Source organism: Protopterus annectens, chromosome 1.part2 (assembly GCF_019279795.1).
Source record: "Protopterus annectens isolate FY-2018-M chromosome 1.part2, PAN1.0, whole genome shotgun sequence".
NCBI lineage: Eukaryota > Metazoa > Chordata > Ceratodontiformes > Protopteridae > Protopterus > Protopterus annectens.
The window spans coordinates 364,504,473-364,520,771 of NC_056727.1; the positions used below are offsets into that span (position 1 = coordinate 364,504,473).

A 16,299-nucleotide genomic window follows, 5' to 3' on the forward strand; every position below is an offset into this window, starting at 1 on the left:
TTTGAATTCCTGCTGCCACTCAGTACTTTTCTTTGCATAGCTCCACCATTGTGCATGTTCACCCCATTCAAGAGGTAGGAGAGTAGCAGGCATGCAACATATCATCCACTCCTATACTGCAAATTAGCCAAAACCCTTCCTTCCTTATAGACAGCAAGATACTTCCTGCAGGTCCCTAGCCGCCATCATGGATAAGCTGTGAAGTTGTGCTGGAGTGGCACCCTCATCCTTCCAGCCTGGGCCATTGAGCAATTTGACCCACTAATCAAACTGGGATCACCCGGGCTGTAGTCACTGCTTTATCTCTCTATGCCACTGACACAGGCAAGATTTGCCATATTTGATGGCATGAATGTTGTTGTCTTTCGGCTTTTCCTGGTTAGGGGTCGCCACAGCAGAACTCCGGTCCGCTAATGATTGGCAGTAGATTTTGATGAACGCCGAGGTGCCAACTCGACGTTCAACTTTCAACGAAGGCACGTCCATTTATGCATGTCTTTCGAACGTCCACCGAACCGCGGGGAGAACATGCATACTCCACACAGAAGGCACTCCTTGCACTCCAGCTGAGAATCGAACGGGAGAACCTCTTGCTGTGAGGCAACAATGCTACCGCTGCACCACCGCGGATGTCATTTGATGGCATGAATGTTAACCCTTTTTGTAGCACAGAGATCTTAACTTCAAGAAGAACTCAATCACATAAATGATTTAAAAAACATCATCATCCTCCCCCTGCACTCCAGCTGAGAATCGAACGGGAGAACCTCTTGCTGTGAGGCAAGAACGCTACCGCTGCACCACCGCGAATGTCATTTGATGGCATGAATGTTAACCCTTTTTGTAGCACAGAGATCTTAATTTCAAGAAGAACTCAGTCACATAAATGATTTAAAAAACATCAGCATCCTCATGATATAATGTCAAGTACATGGATATAGCTAAATATAAATCAATTTTATTGGGACCTCTCTTGTTCGGTATATATTTTTCGGAGGTACAGGCCAACACGGAGGGACTATGGCTGACCAAGTTCGCTGATGACTGCAAACTGGGCGCCATAATCGACTCTCCAGCCGACAAGCATCCTCCAAAAGGGCCTCATAGAAACAGACAACTGGTGCCAGAGCCATGGCCTCAAGCTAAATGCCTAAAAGTGTATAGTCATCCTCTTTGGCAAAAACAAAGTGCCCACAAATTACCACATAGGTGGTAATCCATTAAGTACAGAAGAAGTAATTAGGGACCTGGGGACCCAAGTTGATAGCAATCTCTCATTTGACAACCACGTGGCCAAAGTGGTTAGAAAAACATTTTGTATAACCCACCTAATCATGAAGGGATTCACATCTAGATCAGGGGAGGTCGTCGTGCCTCTTTACTCATCCCTCATCAGGCCCATAATTGAGTACAATGCCCCTTTTGGGATGAACCTTACCAGACACCTGCAGCAACTGGAAAGACCCCAAAAGTACCTCACCAAGAGGATCAAAGGGCTCAAACTGATGCCATATGCTGCCCAGTTGAAGAAACTCCAGCTCTACTCAGTGGCATACCGCTTGTTCAGAGGCGATCTGTGCCTGACGTATAAAGCCATGTCCAACCCGGAATTAATGGACATGCTGCACCTCAGAAAATCCAAATCCCATCGAGCTACGCGCTCGAGAGACTTGAACCTCAGCACTGAAATAAACAGGACATGCTGGAGGGACAGATTCATAACCCAGAGGCTCCCTTCACTCTGGAATAAAATTCCAGTCCAGGTTAGGCAGAGTCCCTCATTGACTCTCTTCAAGAGGAATCTTGATGAGTGGATGGGAGATCGTAGGTTTACCCCAGGTATCACTTCTGTGTCACTGTTAGACAGAGGCACAGTATACTAACCTCGAAAAAGGGCATAGCAAAATAAATTTAAAATGGGTGGCGAAAGCCAAACACATTCTGGCTAGGCTTATAAATGCCCTAGGGCAGATAGCCTAGTATGAACCTATGAACCTATGAAGACCTTCACAGAGGACAGATTTCATCAGCAGATTAAACAGCTTCATCAGTGCATAGAACATTTTAATTCAGACCTATTTTATAACATCACCATGTAGTTACATGACAAAGTGACAGCCCAAAGTAGTGTATAAACAGTCATTTAAATGATTACATGTTAATTTATATGAATGTCTGAAAACACAAGATAATTATCTAACAAAATGTTACAGTAAAACATTTATGTCCGATAATGTAGGTTTAAAAGTGAAATAGTGACATCTGTTCTTTCATAAAATATTGCAACCAGTCTCATAGAGTGTATATATTGAATGTAATGAAGAATAAAAGCACACAATCATATGGAACAGCAAATCATATAAAAACTTGTATAAAAAGGCATTTTTCATAACAAAAAACATCATGGTTACTCAAGTATGACTCCCCAAATAATTCATGAAATACTCTGTTTCTACAACACAGTCCATATCCTCCATCTTTATTTGTTCATGGATATCTTCATCTTTCATTTCAATGAAAAATGCATCAAATGAACTATTTTTGAGTACTTTTGCTATGAATTTTATACACTTTCTCAGACAGAGTTCTATGAACTCATCCAGCTTTAAGCACCACTGTGCATTTGTCCTAGCAGTACATGTGTTTTGTTTAGTCTAATATAGTAGAAAAATAGAGTAATCAAGCACAGCATTATAAAAGCATATACATTAAGGTACTTATTGTAATAAAAACAATTGCAAATTATGCTTTCTAAACAAAGTATTAATAAAAACAATTACAAATCTGTTTTCTAAAAAAAATTCAACAGTAGTCTTCACAATTCCATATTATAGACAGTACAATAGCAAAACAGTTTAGCTAAATTAACCTATTTTTGCAGTTCTTAACTTTTGGAACACATCTCTTTTAAAAACGGTCAGAAAAAGGGTGTATATCATATGAGCGAATCGCACAAATTGCGAACGCTCATAATATCGAACGTCCAGATCTCGAACTTCACCCCCGCTAAATATATATTCCAACTCTGAGATCGCACTACAGTGACGAAAGGGCAAATATCCCATTCTTCACTGTACTGCGATATCAGAAAAAGCACTTTGAGGTCCAGTACGTTCGATATTATGAGCGTTTACAATTTGTGCGATTCGCTCGTATGATATAGACCCGAGAAAAAGGCTATATGGTGTTTAATACTGTTTCCAAGCAGTAACTCATTAGGGGTTTGCAATGACATAAGTCAGCTTACTGTAGTTGCGGTATGATTTTTATTTTATCTGTTTTCCCTACTGCTTACTGATTTGACCAGCTTTTTCTTTAGCCCTATTCCCCAGTTCCCTTTAACCGCTGGTGTGTGTCTTGCAAAGGTGACCTTTTCATGCATGCTTCCATGCACATGCTGATTCTGGCTCCAGCACTACATATTTGGCAAGAACTGCATGGATGGTACCTATATAAGGTCACATACCTTGATGCCCTTCAGATGTGGAACCTGGCATGTTGTGCTACAGCATCGCATCGTCATCCCAGGATGGTTGAACAAGCACCGATTCACTCCCATCCCCCAGCTGGCTACTGTCTAGATCATAATCAGGGCTTTGTCTTTGTTTGCATTAAACTGGTTATTGCTACCTAATTTGTTTACAGCATGTTCAAATTACAGATAATGACTACTGCATTCCATCTAGCCAGACCAGTACGTAACATGGAACAATCAGTTCACACCTGTGTGTGAGCTTAGAACACTTACAAATATCAGCCTTCAACCCTGCAGACAGGATTAGCTGTGCAGTGTGGCATAACTCATTGAACTTTTACAATTAATAAAAAGGTAATGTTAGGACAACAAAAGAAGAGGAGGGTTGAAGTCTTTGTTCTGAAAAGTTAAGCACGTACAACTACTAATAGAAATGCAAAAATATTCAGTTTTTATTAAATATTTTTCCCAGTAACTCCTTATCATAGTTCCTGTAACAGTAATTACACTGTGTGTATTATCATTATTGATACTGAAGCTCTAAGCAGGTTTTCCTTCAAGTTTTCATTTTTTTTTCATTTTTTTTCTTTTAAGGGCTGTGGTTGTGAAGCCCTATTAGACAGCCCAAGATCCAATTTCCTTTAACAGTGATTATTGAGTGCACACTTACTAAAAAAGTACATTGTGGGAGCCTTCGCTTCAATTCCTAATTTTTTTGAGGTGGATGCAGCCCTAATTACCTAAATCAAACAATCACAGACAATGGTTTCCTTAACAGTAACAACATCATCCACATTGATACTGAATCAGAAAATCCATGCAGGCTTGCATTCAGTTTCATTTTTTTTTCTTTTGTGGGAGGGAATTGGGAAGCACTGCCAATAAAACAGCCTCAGGTCTATTGGAAAAGAGCTCTTGTATGGGTCAGAATGCATGTACTCCATCCCAGACTTATAGCACTGGTCTTCCAATTCACATTTTCCTCTAGCAGATACACCCTCTAAAATTGTATTTAATCCTATGGTACCTGAAGGTTAGTGTCATCTTCCACATCTCCTCTCATCTCTTTAAATCCATGCATAATAAGGTACTCTAGTTTATTATCAGAATGTGTGTGGGATACTGGTTATGCAGTTTTTTGTTATTTTCTTAACCAATTCCTCATTTTCATGGTTCATAAAATAATTTCTACAAAAATGTCCATGATGTAGAGTGATGAAGCCCTGCCTGTGACTCAGGAGACTGAAGTTCAGTTACCAACTATGGCACTGGAGTAGCCAGTGAAGGGTGAAAAAAGAGTGAAGAGGTTATGCCTACCCACCTCTCTTGAGGCAGAAGGACAAGAGAGAGGGAATAAGGGATGTGTTGGGGAGGCATGTAGCTGCTTTGTTGCTGCTATGTATTGTAGAACATGTCAGACTGTACATCAGGTCACAAGTGGGGAAGAGACAGCATAGTAGATGATATGTGACTGTAGAAGTGGAGCATAGCCTCATACTGTCCCACTGCATGCCTCTGGAGAGTGAGATCCCAAGATAGGCATGTCACCATGGAGGTGGGATACTTTCTTCTCAGGGTCCTTCTGCCCAAGAAACAAGCCTGCAATCAGCATAGGTGGTAGGGCTTAATGATGTTCATCACAAGTATGGCAGTCTGTCCCTCATAAGCCAGACACCCAGCCTTGGTAGACAAGAAAGGCAAAAAAACATATATTTCTCCAGACCTGGATAAAGCATCGAGTAATTCACTGTACCAGAATTTCTTTTTTTCAAAGATAATGCACTTTGACAGGTTTCATTGCAGTAGTATATCATGTACGCTGGCAAAAAAGGAAAACCACATAGGATTAAAGTTATATAATTTACTAGACTGAAATGACCTGTTTTCACATCACTTCAGGAAAAACATGCATGTCAGTAACGTGGGATAGCACATTGCCAGATAAGCTTACCTCAGAGGGCAAGAAGGTAGACCCACAGTCTGTTAATCATTTTTATATCATTTTACTTGCTAACATCTAGTGGTGGATTGTGTAGTTATGGAACACTTACAAACCAAGACTGAAAGTAAACACCTTATGTAAAAGTTTATTTAGTCCAGGCCGTTTGTGATATACTGCAAGTTGTTCAGACATCTGCATCATTAGTGGCTTGCAAACAGCATTACTTGATAAGTGCACTGTAGTGAAGAAGGCCTACTCCTTAATCCAGGATATGATCGATAAATATTTATGCATGAGGTATGTCTTCCTTTCCATTTGCATATAATTTTTTGTATATTTCGGTAATGGTTAGCTTTATTTATGTTTTTAGCATGCTTGACACATATGCTGATGAATTTGGGAGACTTGATTTTCAACGATCACAGCATGGTTCTGGAATGAGCAACAGATCCCAAGCTAAAAAATTTATTGCAGCACTGAACAGAGTAGCTGAACGGACATACAACAATCTGTTTGAATATCAGCAACTTCGACAGATAGCAAAGGAGCTGCAAATGCAGGTAAGCCATCTATTAGTTAGAAATATTGATATTAATATATGCATACGTATACATATTAAAGTATTTTTCTGTTATCTTTGGACTGGCTCATTTTATGTGGTATTTATTTTTTGCATAAGCTACATTTTGGTCTGCTAACCTTTTTGTGCAAATAAATTTACATCAGATAACATGTTAAAGACAAAACACATAGCATCTCAAAGGAGTCAGTAAGAAAATGAAAACAAAAAAAGTATTTTCCTCTATTATTCTGGATGTACTCTATCTGTACTACTTGTTTATTTAAAAGGGAACAAAAAGTCATATTATACTCTGCATAACCAACAATTTGTATAATGTTACTGAGATATTTGCTGTTCTTAGTGTAATTCTCTTTAAATAATGCAAATTTTCCTGTTTTAGATGTATTAATTTCTAGTAAATGCTTTTATCTATTTCAAGGTAAAGGAGGGAGTTAGAACCTGACCCAGTAAGTTGCAAGCTTAAAGCAAATACAAGCTCTACAAGGGATGCTAGTCCAACTCAGAAAGCATATGCAACCACCATCTATTCCTCTGGGTAATTTTGGGCTATCAGTAGTTCACCAGCTTGCATGTAAAATCCGTATGTATGCAGGAAGTACATTTAAACTTCACACAGAGTGCACCTCAGCAAGGAAACAATGTTGAGGCAGCAGTGCTATCAATTCTACCACTCATGTTTTTAACTGCCTATTTTTAAAATTTGAGTGCTAATTGGTTGTGCCTATTTCTGACAGTTTTTTTCCACAATGCCACTTTTTGGCATTAAGTTTTAAACTGTTTGAAGAACAACATTCACTGAATTCAGTTAAAGTACAGATCTTACAGGAACTAGAATAATAACCAACCTCACTTCTGCACTCTTCTCAAAACTAGAGGGTGCTGTCTTCAGTATTTTTACTAGATGAGGTCACCCTAGTCATTAGTTTGGTGCTATTTCACTGTTGCTGTCAGAAGACAGTGAACAAAAACAGGAAGTGGATGGCTCCCTTCAGTTCTTTTCATTTACTTGATGGCATTGGATTCAGTGACATAAGTTGCCTTTGTTTTTGTATATATGCTTGCATTTTTGTTTTTTACATCTTGCAATTGACTTTCTTCCTGCACTTGTTTCTCCCTGCTCTACTGTTTCATTAATGCTGCTAGGGCTAAATGATGGCCCGTCAAAGATGAACATGTTTTCTGTTTAATGCTTGAGGATTAATCATTGGCTTGAAGTATGGTTTCAGAATATAATCTAGATCACATGCGGCAAACACAAGGCCCGCGGGCCAAATCCGGCCCGCCTGGCCATTTTATGTGGCCTGCAGTGAGGAATGCGCTGGCGGTAGCAAGGAGAGACGGCCGGGTGGCACGCTGTGTCAGCATCATCCCTTTATGCCTGAATGGTGCGTAACATTAGATTCTAATGTGGTGGCGAGGAGAGTGACTGTCAACCGGCTGTGTCACAGTCATCCCTGTGTGCCTGCACGGAGCACCACTACCCAAGGCCAACATCCGTGAGTCTAGCAATCACTCCCAAATGTCTGTGAGAAAAACTGATGCAAGGTGGTGCACTTTCTGCCTAGTTTGTAGAAGATGTTGAAATGGTAAGATTAGATTCTAATGTGGTGGCAAGGAGAGTGATTGTCAGCCTGCTGTGTCAAGGTCATCCCTGTGTGCCTGCACGGGGCACCTCTACCCAAGGCCAACATCCATGAATCTAGCAATCAAAATGTCCAAGAGAAAAGTTGATGCAGAAGGGAGAAATTGAAAGATGGGAAAGCAAATATATGTTTATACTTCGCGAAACAAACCAGTGTGTATTTTGTGTTATGAGGCAGTGTCAGTGATGGAGTACAATATACGTCGGCATTTTGACACAAAACATGGAGCTAAATATGTTAAATATACCCTTCATGAAAGACATAAAATTGTCCAAGAATTAAAAGGCATACTGCAATCACAGCAGAACATGTTTACTAAAGATACAGCAAGCAAAAAATGATGTAGCAGTGAAAGCTAGCTATATTGTGGCTGAAGAAATTGCCTGAGCTTCCAGGTGTTTTTCAGAGGGTGCCTTTTTAAAGCAATGCATGCTAAAAGTGTGTGAGCAGGTGTGCCCCGACTAGATGCAGACTTTCCAAAATGTCAGTTTGTCAAGAAATACCATTACAGATCGAGTTCGAGATCTTGCAGGAAATCTAACAACACAGTTGGCTGAAGAGGCACGCAGTTATCTAGCTTTTTCATTAGCTGTTGATGAAAGCATAGACAATACTGATACAGCGCAGTTGTCCATCTTTATACGAGCCGTGAAGATGGACGCCTCAGTCACCGAGGAACTCTTGGGTGTAGCTGCAATGCATGGGACGACAACAGGGGAAAAAAAATTTGAGGCAGTGGAAATAAATATTAAATTACCCTGGGAAAAGTTGGTGGGGCTAACTACCGATGGCGCACCTGCAATGTGTGGAGGAAAAAAAGGCTTGGTTGGACTAATGAAGGAGAAAATGCTAAATAATGACTGCCACACACATCTGATTACCTATCATTGCATTATCCATCAAGAAGCTATGTCTGGTATGGTTCTTGAAATGGATAATATAACAAACACAGTCACAAAAACAGTAAACTTTATACGAGCACGTGGTCTGAATCATCGGCAGTTCCAGCTATTTTTACAGGAGTTAGGTGCAGAGCATGGAGACGTGCCATACCACACAGAAGTAAGGTGGCTTAGCAGGAGCAAAGTCCTCAAACGATTTTTTGAGCTCAGGGGACAAATCATTCTTTTCATGCAAATTAAAGGAAAGCCCTTGCCTGACCTGTCAGATCCAACCTGGCTTTGTGATTTTGCTATAATGTGTGATTTAACAGAGCATCTCGCCCAACTGAATCAGAGGCTGCAGGGATTCAAACAAGTCATCACGAAGATGTCTGATATGATCACAGCATTCCAGCGTAAACTTCTCTTATGGAAGTCCCAACTAGAACAGGACAATCTTGCCACTTTCCTGTTTGTCAGAGTATCTCGGCCTCCTTATCCAGTGCTTTTCCTTGTGCTCGGTTGGCTACTAAAGTGAAGTCGGTTAATTGATGAGTTTGATCGCTGCTTCTCTAACTTCAGAGCACAGCACTGTGGCTTTGACATCTTTGCCAATCCTTTCACAGCCGACATCAACAATGCGCCCCATCACCTTCAGATGGAGTTGATAGAGCTTCAAGCAGATAGTGGCCTGAGAGCAAAGTTCCAGGATGTCGCGATAGAGGACTTTTACCGTCTACTGCCCCCCTGACTTGATGCCACAGCTAAGACTTCATGCTGTCTGTGTTATGTCCATGTTTGGGAGCACCTATCTGTGTGAGCAGATGTTTTCAATAATGAATCTAAACAAGTTCATGCACAGATCACACATCACTGATGAAAACCTCCACTCTGTTTTGCGGGTTGCCACAGCACAAGACATAAACCAGATATTGACTCAATGACCAGGGTAAAATGGTCTCAAACATCTGGCCAGAAAACAAGTAGGTGAACAATTTCAAAACCTAAATTTCACTGTATTAAAAAAACTGTTTTTGAACTTTTTTGCTTATAGTACACTTACAGTTTGTTTTGTGCTTGTTGTTATTTTCAGAACATGATTAATGCACCTTGCTAAGGCGCACAGTGATGGAGCTGATGGAATTCAATGCTCTGTGCACTGATTAATGCACCAGGATGACATGAGATATGGTCTCCCAGGATGATGAAGTATCTTTACTTCTACTAGTCTTAGTAGAATCTACTACTTATCTTAGCCTGTGTGTTTTTATTTCGGCCCCTTATGTGATTTGAGTTTGACACCCCTGATCTAGATTGACAAGATATCAAGGGAACGTCTGCAAAAGAGGCAAGAGGAAGAACAAGAACAGGAGATTTCTAGTTCATCTTGAAAAACATAATCAAATTTTAGTTTGGTGTCATTGAAAGGTCATTAAAATAGGCTTTGCCATCATCCTAAGGATTGTTTCTGTGACCATGTAATGTGTAGCTTTCACTTTAAATGGATTTTGTACATATTTTATGAGGATTACAAATTACTGGAATATACTGCAGTTAGGCTACAGGCTAATACTGAATATTACTGACAATATAACAGTGTACCAGAGCAAAATTTTTATAATAAAAAATATAAATGTCAGCAGAGTTTACACAATACAGTTCATGCTGACAGGATTCCTTTCGCAGCCAAAGTAAAGACTACAGCTCTAGGAAGGAACACATTTATTTTGACAGCAGTACATCTTTTGCTGGAGTCCATCTGCCTAGTTGCATACATGTGACAAGAAAGTAAGACAAACTATGTAAGAACATACTTTGGATTATGAAACTGCATTATGGAAATTAACTGATAAAACACGTTTTTGATATGTGTGACAGCATCAGCAGATTACATATTTAATATAGTATATAAGTAAGTCATCAGTAGGTTATGCCTAAGATCCTTTATCTTCCTTATTATAATTTGGGTGCGTCATACGATTCTCATGCTTCATTTACACATAACAGTTACGTAACAGTTTATTTCTGCAAAGCTTTACAATGTTTAATACATTCCAGATTTTATTTTTTATGCCAGTATCACAGAGTCATGGTTTAATTCAACAGGGAGCTTGTCTGAGATGAGGGGGATGTATGTTATTGCTGTGGTAAAAGCAAAAGTACATGCTAAGTCCACACAGCATGATGTGGCCGAAGAAAGAAGGAAATATGAAATCTCAGACATGATGAATTAGAAGAGGACATTTAAAAAATAAATTATACACACACACACACACACATATATATATATATATATATATATATATATATATATATATATATATGGGTCTACTGAAAAAGACCGAAAATCCAGTTGTTCGAAAACGAACAGTGGATTCTCGGTTACGCAGAAGTGCACTTCCGCGAAGAACGGTTCAACAAACCGTTAAGGAACACAGGTGCCGAAGCACACTACAGTGGGGAAAGGGAATTTACGTGTTTCCCCACTGTAGTGCGATCTCAGAGTTGGTATATTTAAGTAGGGGGTGTGGGGGCTGCAGGGGGGCTTGCCCCCGTGCAAAAACAATGTTAGTGTGTTCTTTATCGTTCGTTGAACTGATGTTGGTGGAAGTGCACTTTTGCTTAAGTGCACTTTATCGTAAGCGTGGGTCTGCTGTTTATATTCGAAGTGAGTTTTTGAATTTATACAGTAGACCCATAGATATATATATATATATATATATGTATGTCCACAATGAAAGATTAAAATGAACTCTAAGGGACAGTAGAAGTTAAGCCTATCATAGTTTCATAGGTGTGTCTTAAGCTAATGGCCCTTTACAAACCTAGCCCATAGGATTACCCTGACATCGTCCCACCTGACCTTAGTTCCCAGTGTCTTTGTCAGGTAGAGCCACTGAACTGATCCCTGGGGTGAATTTTCTATTTCCCATCCACTCATCAAGGTTTCTCTTGAAGAGGGTCGGTGAGGTGCTCTGTTTGACATGTATGGGAAGTCTGTTCCATAGCAAAGGCAGTCTCTCGGTTATGAACCTGTCCCTCCAGCACATTCTGTTGATTGTGGTAATGAGGTTGAGGTCACTGGAGCATGTTGTGCAGAGGGATTGGGATTTCTTTAGATGTAGCATTTCTAATAGAGCTGGATCAGACATGGCTTTGTATGTCAAGCAGAGATTGCCTCTAAGTAGGCGATATGAGACAGAGAATAGTTAGAGTTTTTTTAGTCTGTCCATATAGGACAAGTGTTGAAAGCCTAGGATCCTCTTTGTGAGGTACTTTTGCTGCCTTTCCAGTTGTTGCAGATGTCTAGTGAGGTACATGTTAAGTGGGGCATTGTACTCGATGACTGGCCTAATGAGGGAAGAGTAGAGGAAGACAATGACCTCTTTCTTCCTGGATGCAAAACCCTTAGTAATGAGATGTGCCACATAGAAGGACTTTCTGACCACAGTGGCAGTGTGGTGGTCAAAAGAGAGGCTGCTGTCAACCTGTGTTCCCAGATCTCTTATAACACCTTTGTGTTCAATGGACTACAGTCGATGTGGTAATTCATGGGAACCAGGTTTTTCCCGAAGGGGATGACGACACATTTTTTTGGCATTGAGCTTAAGGCCATGGTTCTGACAGCATTCGTTGGTCTCAGTGAGGCCTTTCTGTAGAATGTCAGCATCACTTGGGGAGTTAATAATAGCTCCCAACTTGCAATCATCTGTGAACTTTGTCAGCCAGAGACCCTTTGTGTTGGCCTGGACTTCAAAGAAGTAGATACCAAACAGGAGAGGACCCAGGACTGAACCCTGTGGGACTCAACTCATGACTGGTTGGCATTCTGACTTGGAGTCCGCTACTTTCACACTGTAGGTTCTATCTGTGAGCCAGTTTGCAACCCAACTAGTGATATAGGGGTTGATGCCTAGCTTAGTGATTTTGACACCAGGTATCCGTCTCAGTGAGACTCTTTTGGAGGATATCTGTGTCAGCCGGAGAGTCAATTATAGCCCGTAGTTTGCAGTCATCTGCAAACTTGGTCAGCCATAGTCCTCCTGTGCTTGCCTGTACCTCTGAGAAGTGTATGCCAAACAGGAGGGGTCGTAGGACTGAGCCATGGGAAATGCCACTTGTAACCTGTTTAGAGTCGGACCTAGCTCCCGCAACTCTCACCATGTGGGTTCTGTCCGTGAGCCAGTTGGCAATCCATCTTGTGATGTAGGGGTTTATGTTCAGACTGGTGAGCTTGTCTATAATACCAGAATGGGGAATGGTGTTGAAGGCCTTTGCGAGGTCTAGGTAGGCTGTGTCTACCACCTTTCACTTGTCTATAGCCTTGGTAACTGTCTCAAAGAAGTCCACCAGGTTCAGGAGGCATGATCTGCCCTTAACAAAGCCAAACTGGGTAGGGTCCAATGTTTGGAGGTTCCCAATGTCTCTGTTAATGTGTTCCATGATGATGCGCTCCATAGCCTTGCCGACCAAGCTAGTCAGGCTTATAGGGCAATAGTTCCCGGGGTCTGTTGTGGCTCCACCTTTGTGGAGCAGAATAACCATTGCTGTGCAGCACTCTATGGGTATGTAGCCTGTGTAGTGGCTCAGTTTGAACAGTGTGTTTAGGTGAGGGGGTAGTTTGTCTTTGAGCTAGTGTAAGACGCAGCCTGGGACACCGTCCGGTCCCATTGATGCTGTGTTTTTGGCTTTGGAGAGGGCTGTTTTAACCTGAGTGTCTGTGATTTCATGGGCTCTACATTCTTCTAGTATGGTTATGGGGCCTTTTGGGGGTGACAGGGGGTGAAGTTTGCACTGAATCTGTCTGCCAGGATGTGGGTGATATCGATCAGTTCAGTGTACTTTGTGCCATTCTGCACCAACTCCGAGCAGATCTGAGCATTGCCACTTAGATTCTTGACATAGCTAAAGAATGCCTTGTGGTTATCTTTGGAGTCCTTGGCAATTTTTCTTTCGATGCTCGCCTTGGATGAATTTATGAAGGGATCATAGTTTCTTGCTGATACCGATCAGGGATGTCTTCCCTTCTTTAGTTTTACTCTTTTCTGTACTAGTTTCCTCCTTCTATTGTATAGCTTGTTTATGGCAGGGGACCACCAGATTGGTTTCCTTTTCTTGGAGGAGTGAGTCTTGGTTTTGCTTGGAATAGCACGATCCATGCATTCTTGTAGGTGCCCGTAGAATGCATTAATAAAGGATTTTGCAGCTTGGACAGCATTATCATTTAGCATGGGGGCTTTGAAACTTTCCACCTCGGTCTTAAGTAACATGAAGTTTGCTTTTGAAAAGTTTTTCACAGTAGTTTCCTTGTCCATGGGTGTGGGGGGATGTGGATATCCAAAGTGATTTGTTTTATGGTCAAATCTAACCAACTAGGGGTTGACCTCCGGTGTGGAACACCGGTCACCCATGTTGGTGATGACCAGGTCCAATATGTTGTCACCTCTGGTGGCAGTGTTGACCAGTTGATCCAGGGCATTTGAGTTTATAAATTCTAGGAAATGTTGGGCAAGGGAGTTAGTACTTGAGTAGTTCTCCCAGTTAATGTTTGGGTAATTGAAATCGCCCAATATTAGGGTGTTTGGTAGGACCTTTATGTTTCCCAGTGTTTCCAGAAATGCGGGATGGGGGTCCTGGGACATGGTGGGTGGATTATAGCAAGCTACAATTTGAATTGCAGTTTTGCCCATTGTTAGTTGCACGTGGATGATCTCTGAAGCATCATGCTGTGCACTAACCTGGAGGTGTGGTTATCCTTGATGAATATGGATATGCCCCTGCCTTCTGTATTTCGGTCCGGGTTCTGTGGCCGAAATGTATGGTACGAGTTGTAGCCTGGTAGTGCTAGTGCGCTCTCTGGAGCCTTAAACCACGTTTCTGTTACTGCACATATATCAATTTTCTCAGTACTGCGGAGTGCCTCGAGTGTGTGCATTTTGAAGTTTAGACTTCTGGCATTGAGTAGCATTACCCTCAGTTTTTTGTTACTTGTGCTATTTACGGCGGTGGGTTTGTCTTTTGAGCTTTGCCTAAAAAAGGCACTATGGGGGTGGCAAGAGCCGTGGCCAGTATTCGAAAGTCTAAGGGTGACAGGTGCAAGCCGTCTCTAGCAAAGTAGAGTGGCTTGTCGAGCATGTCATCCCAGGCGGACAGGCACTGGATCCCCTTTGAAAGACACCAGAAACTTAGCCAGTTGTTGAAATTGATTTTTTTTTTCTTTATACCGTGGTATCATTCTTGGTGAGGGCAGGATGCTACTCTGGGTCAGGGTCATACTGGCCTGGGCTACATGATCAGAGAGCTCTTCCATGTCTCTTTTCATGTAGTCCAGGGAGGTACGGCTCAGGTCATTCACACCAACATGAACAATGACAGAGTCGTATTTGTACTTGTTCTGGCGTGACGTGAGTGCTTGTGTTATGTGGTGGATCCTGGCACCCGACAGGCAGCTAACAGTAACCTCCTTATTCAGCCTTGTGAGTGGGACGTCAGTGTGCCTGACTATAGAGTCACCTATTACTAGTATGTTGGGTATGTTATTTTGCCTTAAGGGCTGTGATTGCATGGCACACTGGTTTTGTGAAGTATGTGTTTCATGGTTTGTGTTGGGGGTAGAGGTTGCTTGGATGTCTGCTTCGGCAGTCTCTGTTGCTTTTGCAGATTTTTATTTAGAGCCTCCGAGTATGTTTTCGTGTATTTATGTGTGTTATTTGCCGGTGCTGGTTTAATGGGTCTATGTGAGACTGGTGGTGTGATGCAAGTATTTCCCTTCTCCTCTTGACTTGTCTGATCCAGTCTTGGGTTGAGAGAGCTTAACCTCCAGTTTGGCTGTATAATTGCACCTCTCGCATGTATTAGTGTTTGGTGGTAGGAGGAGAGGGTTGTCTGTGTACATGAGGCAGTTTTAACATTGCCTCAAAATGCCCAGATTCACCAGTTGGACTGGAGAGTACACCTGAAACTGCCCATTGGACATGCCTGGATAGGGACAGTGAACTGTTTTACTGAATGGCTGGTAAGGTTGAATAGAAAGGCTTGTCCTTCTGTACAGTATAGGGGGGTCTAGTGCTAGGGTTTATAAGTGCTTGCTATGAGTTTTGAGCAAGTGCCGGGCTGAGAAATGAATGGCTTGAGTGCTTAAGTTGAAAGTTTGTCTAGTTCCAAGGGAAAAATTAAAAAGCAGACTTTGTGGAGCCGGGAATAGTTATACCCTAGCTAACCGGCTCTGCCCGGCACGCAAAACCAGACAAATGCGTTTTTTATAGCAGGGAAATGAAAGAGATAGAAATTAGCCCAAAATGGCCAATAAACTACTAATTTCTGGGCTAAAACTACTCCTCCAGGGACAGATACGCTGCTCAAAGCTCCCCTCTCTCACAGGTGAACAGAGAAACTTCCTTCTATCCAAGTAAGGTATGGGCAAACACAGAGATTTGTAACACAGCCCTGAATTCAGCACTAACCTGAAAACTGGACTATACTAGCTTAGAAAGGCGGGAAACAAGTATATATATATATATATATATATATATATATATATATATATATATATTTTTTTTTTTTTTTTTCAGAAAATAAAGCAGATACAATCAAAAAAACACTTTAAATGCACAGAAAAGGATACTTATTGTTGTATTTCTCAGATCAGAGTTGTAGTCAATGCCCATAGTAATAAAGTTGGAAGAAACGCATATACAGTAAAAGCAGATGAATAAGTGCAATTTTTTTTCTTTTATAATTAAAGGCTGCTTCCTAACCTTGTCAAGATATTTTTC

The 16,299-nt window shown here is 41.3% G+C and overlaps 1 protein-coding gene across 1 annotated transcript in view; it reads left to right on the forward strand.

The window, feature by feature from the left end:
• The window catches only part of MCM8 (minichromosome maintenance 8 homologous recombination repair factor), a 929,462-nt gene that overhangs the window by 823,301 nt on the left and 89,862 nt on the right, over positions 1-16,299 (forward strand). The window contains exon 18 of the mRNA XM_044056450.1: positions 5,788-5,977. Within this exon, the coding sequence (XP_043912385.1) occupies positions 5,788-5,977 (190 nt within the window). The remainder of the gene's footprint in view (positions 1-5,787; positions 5,978-16,299) is intronic.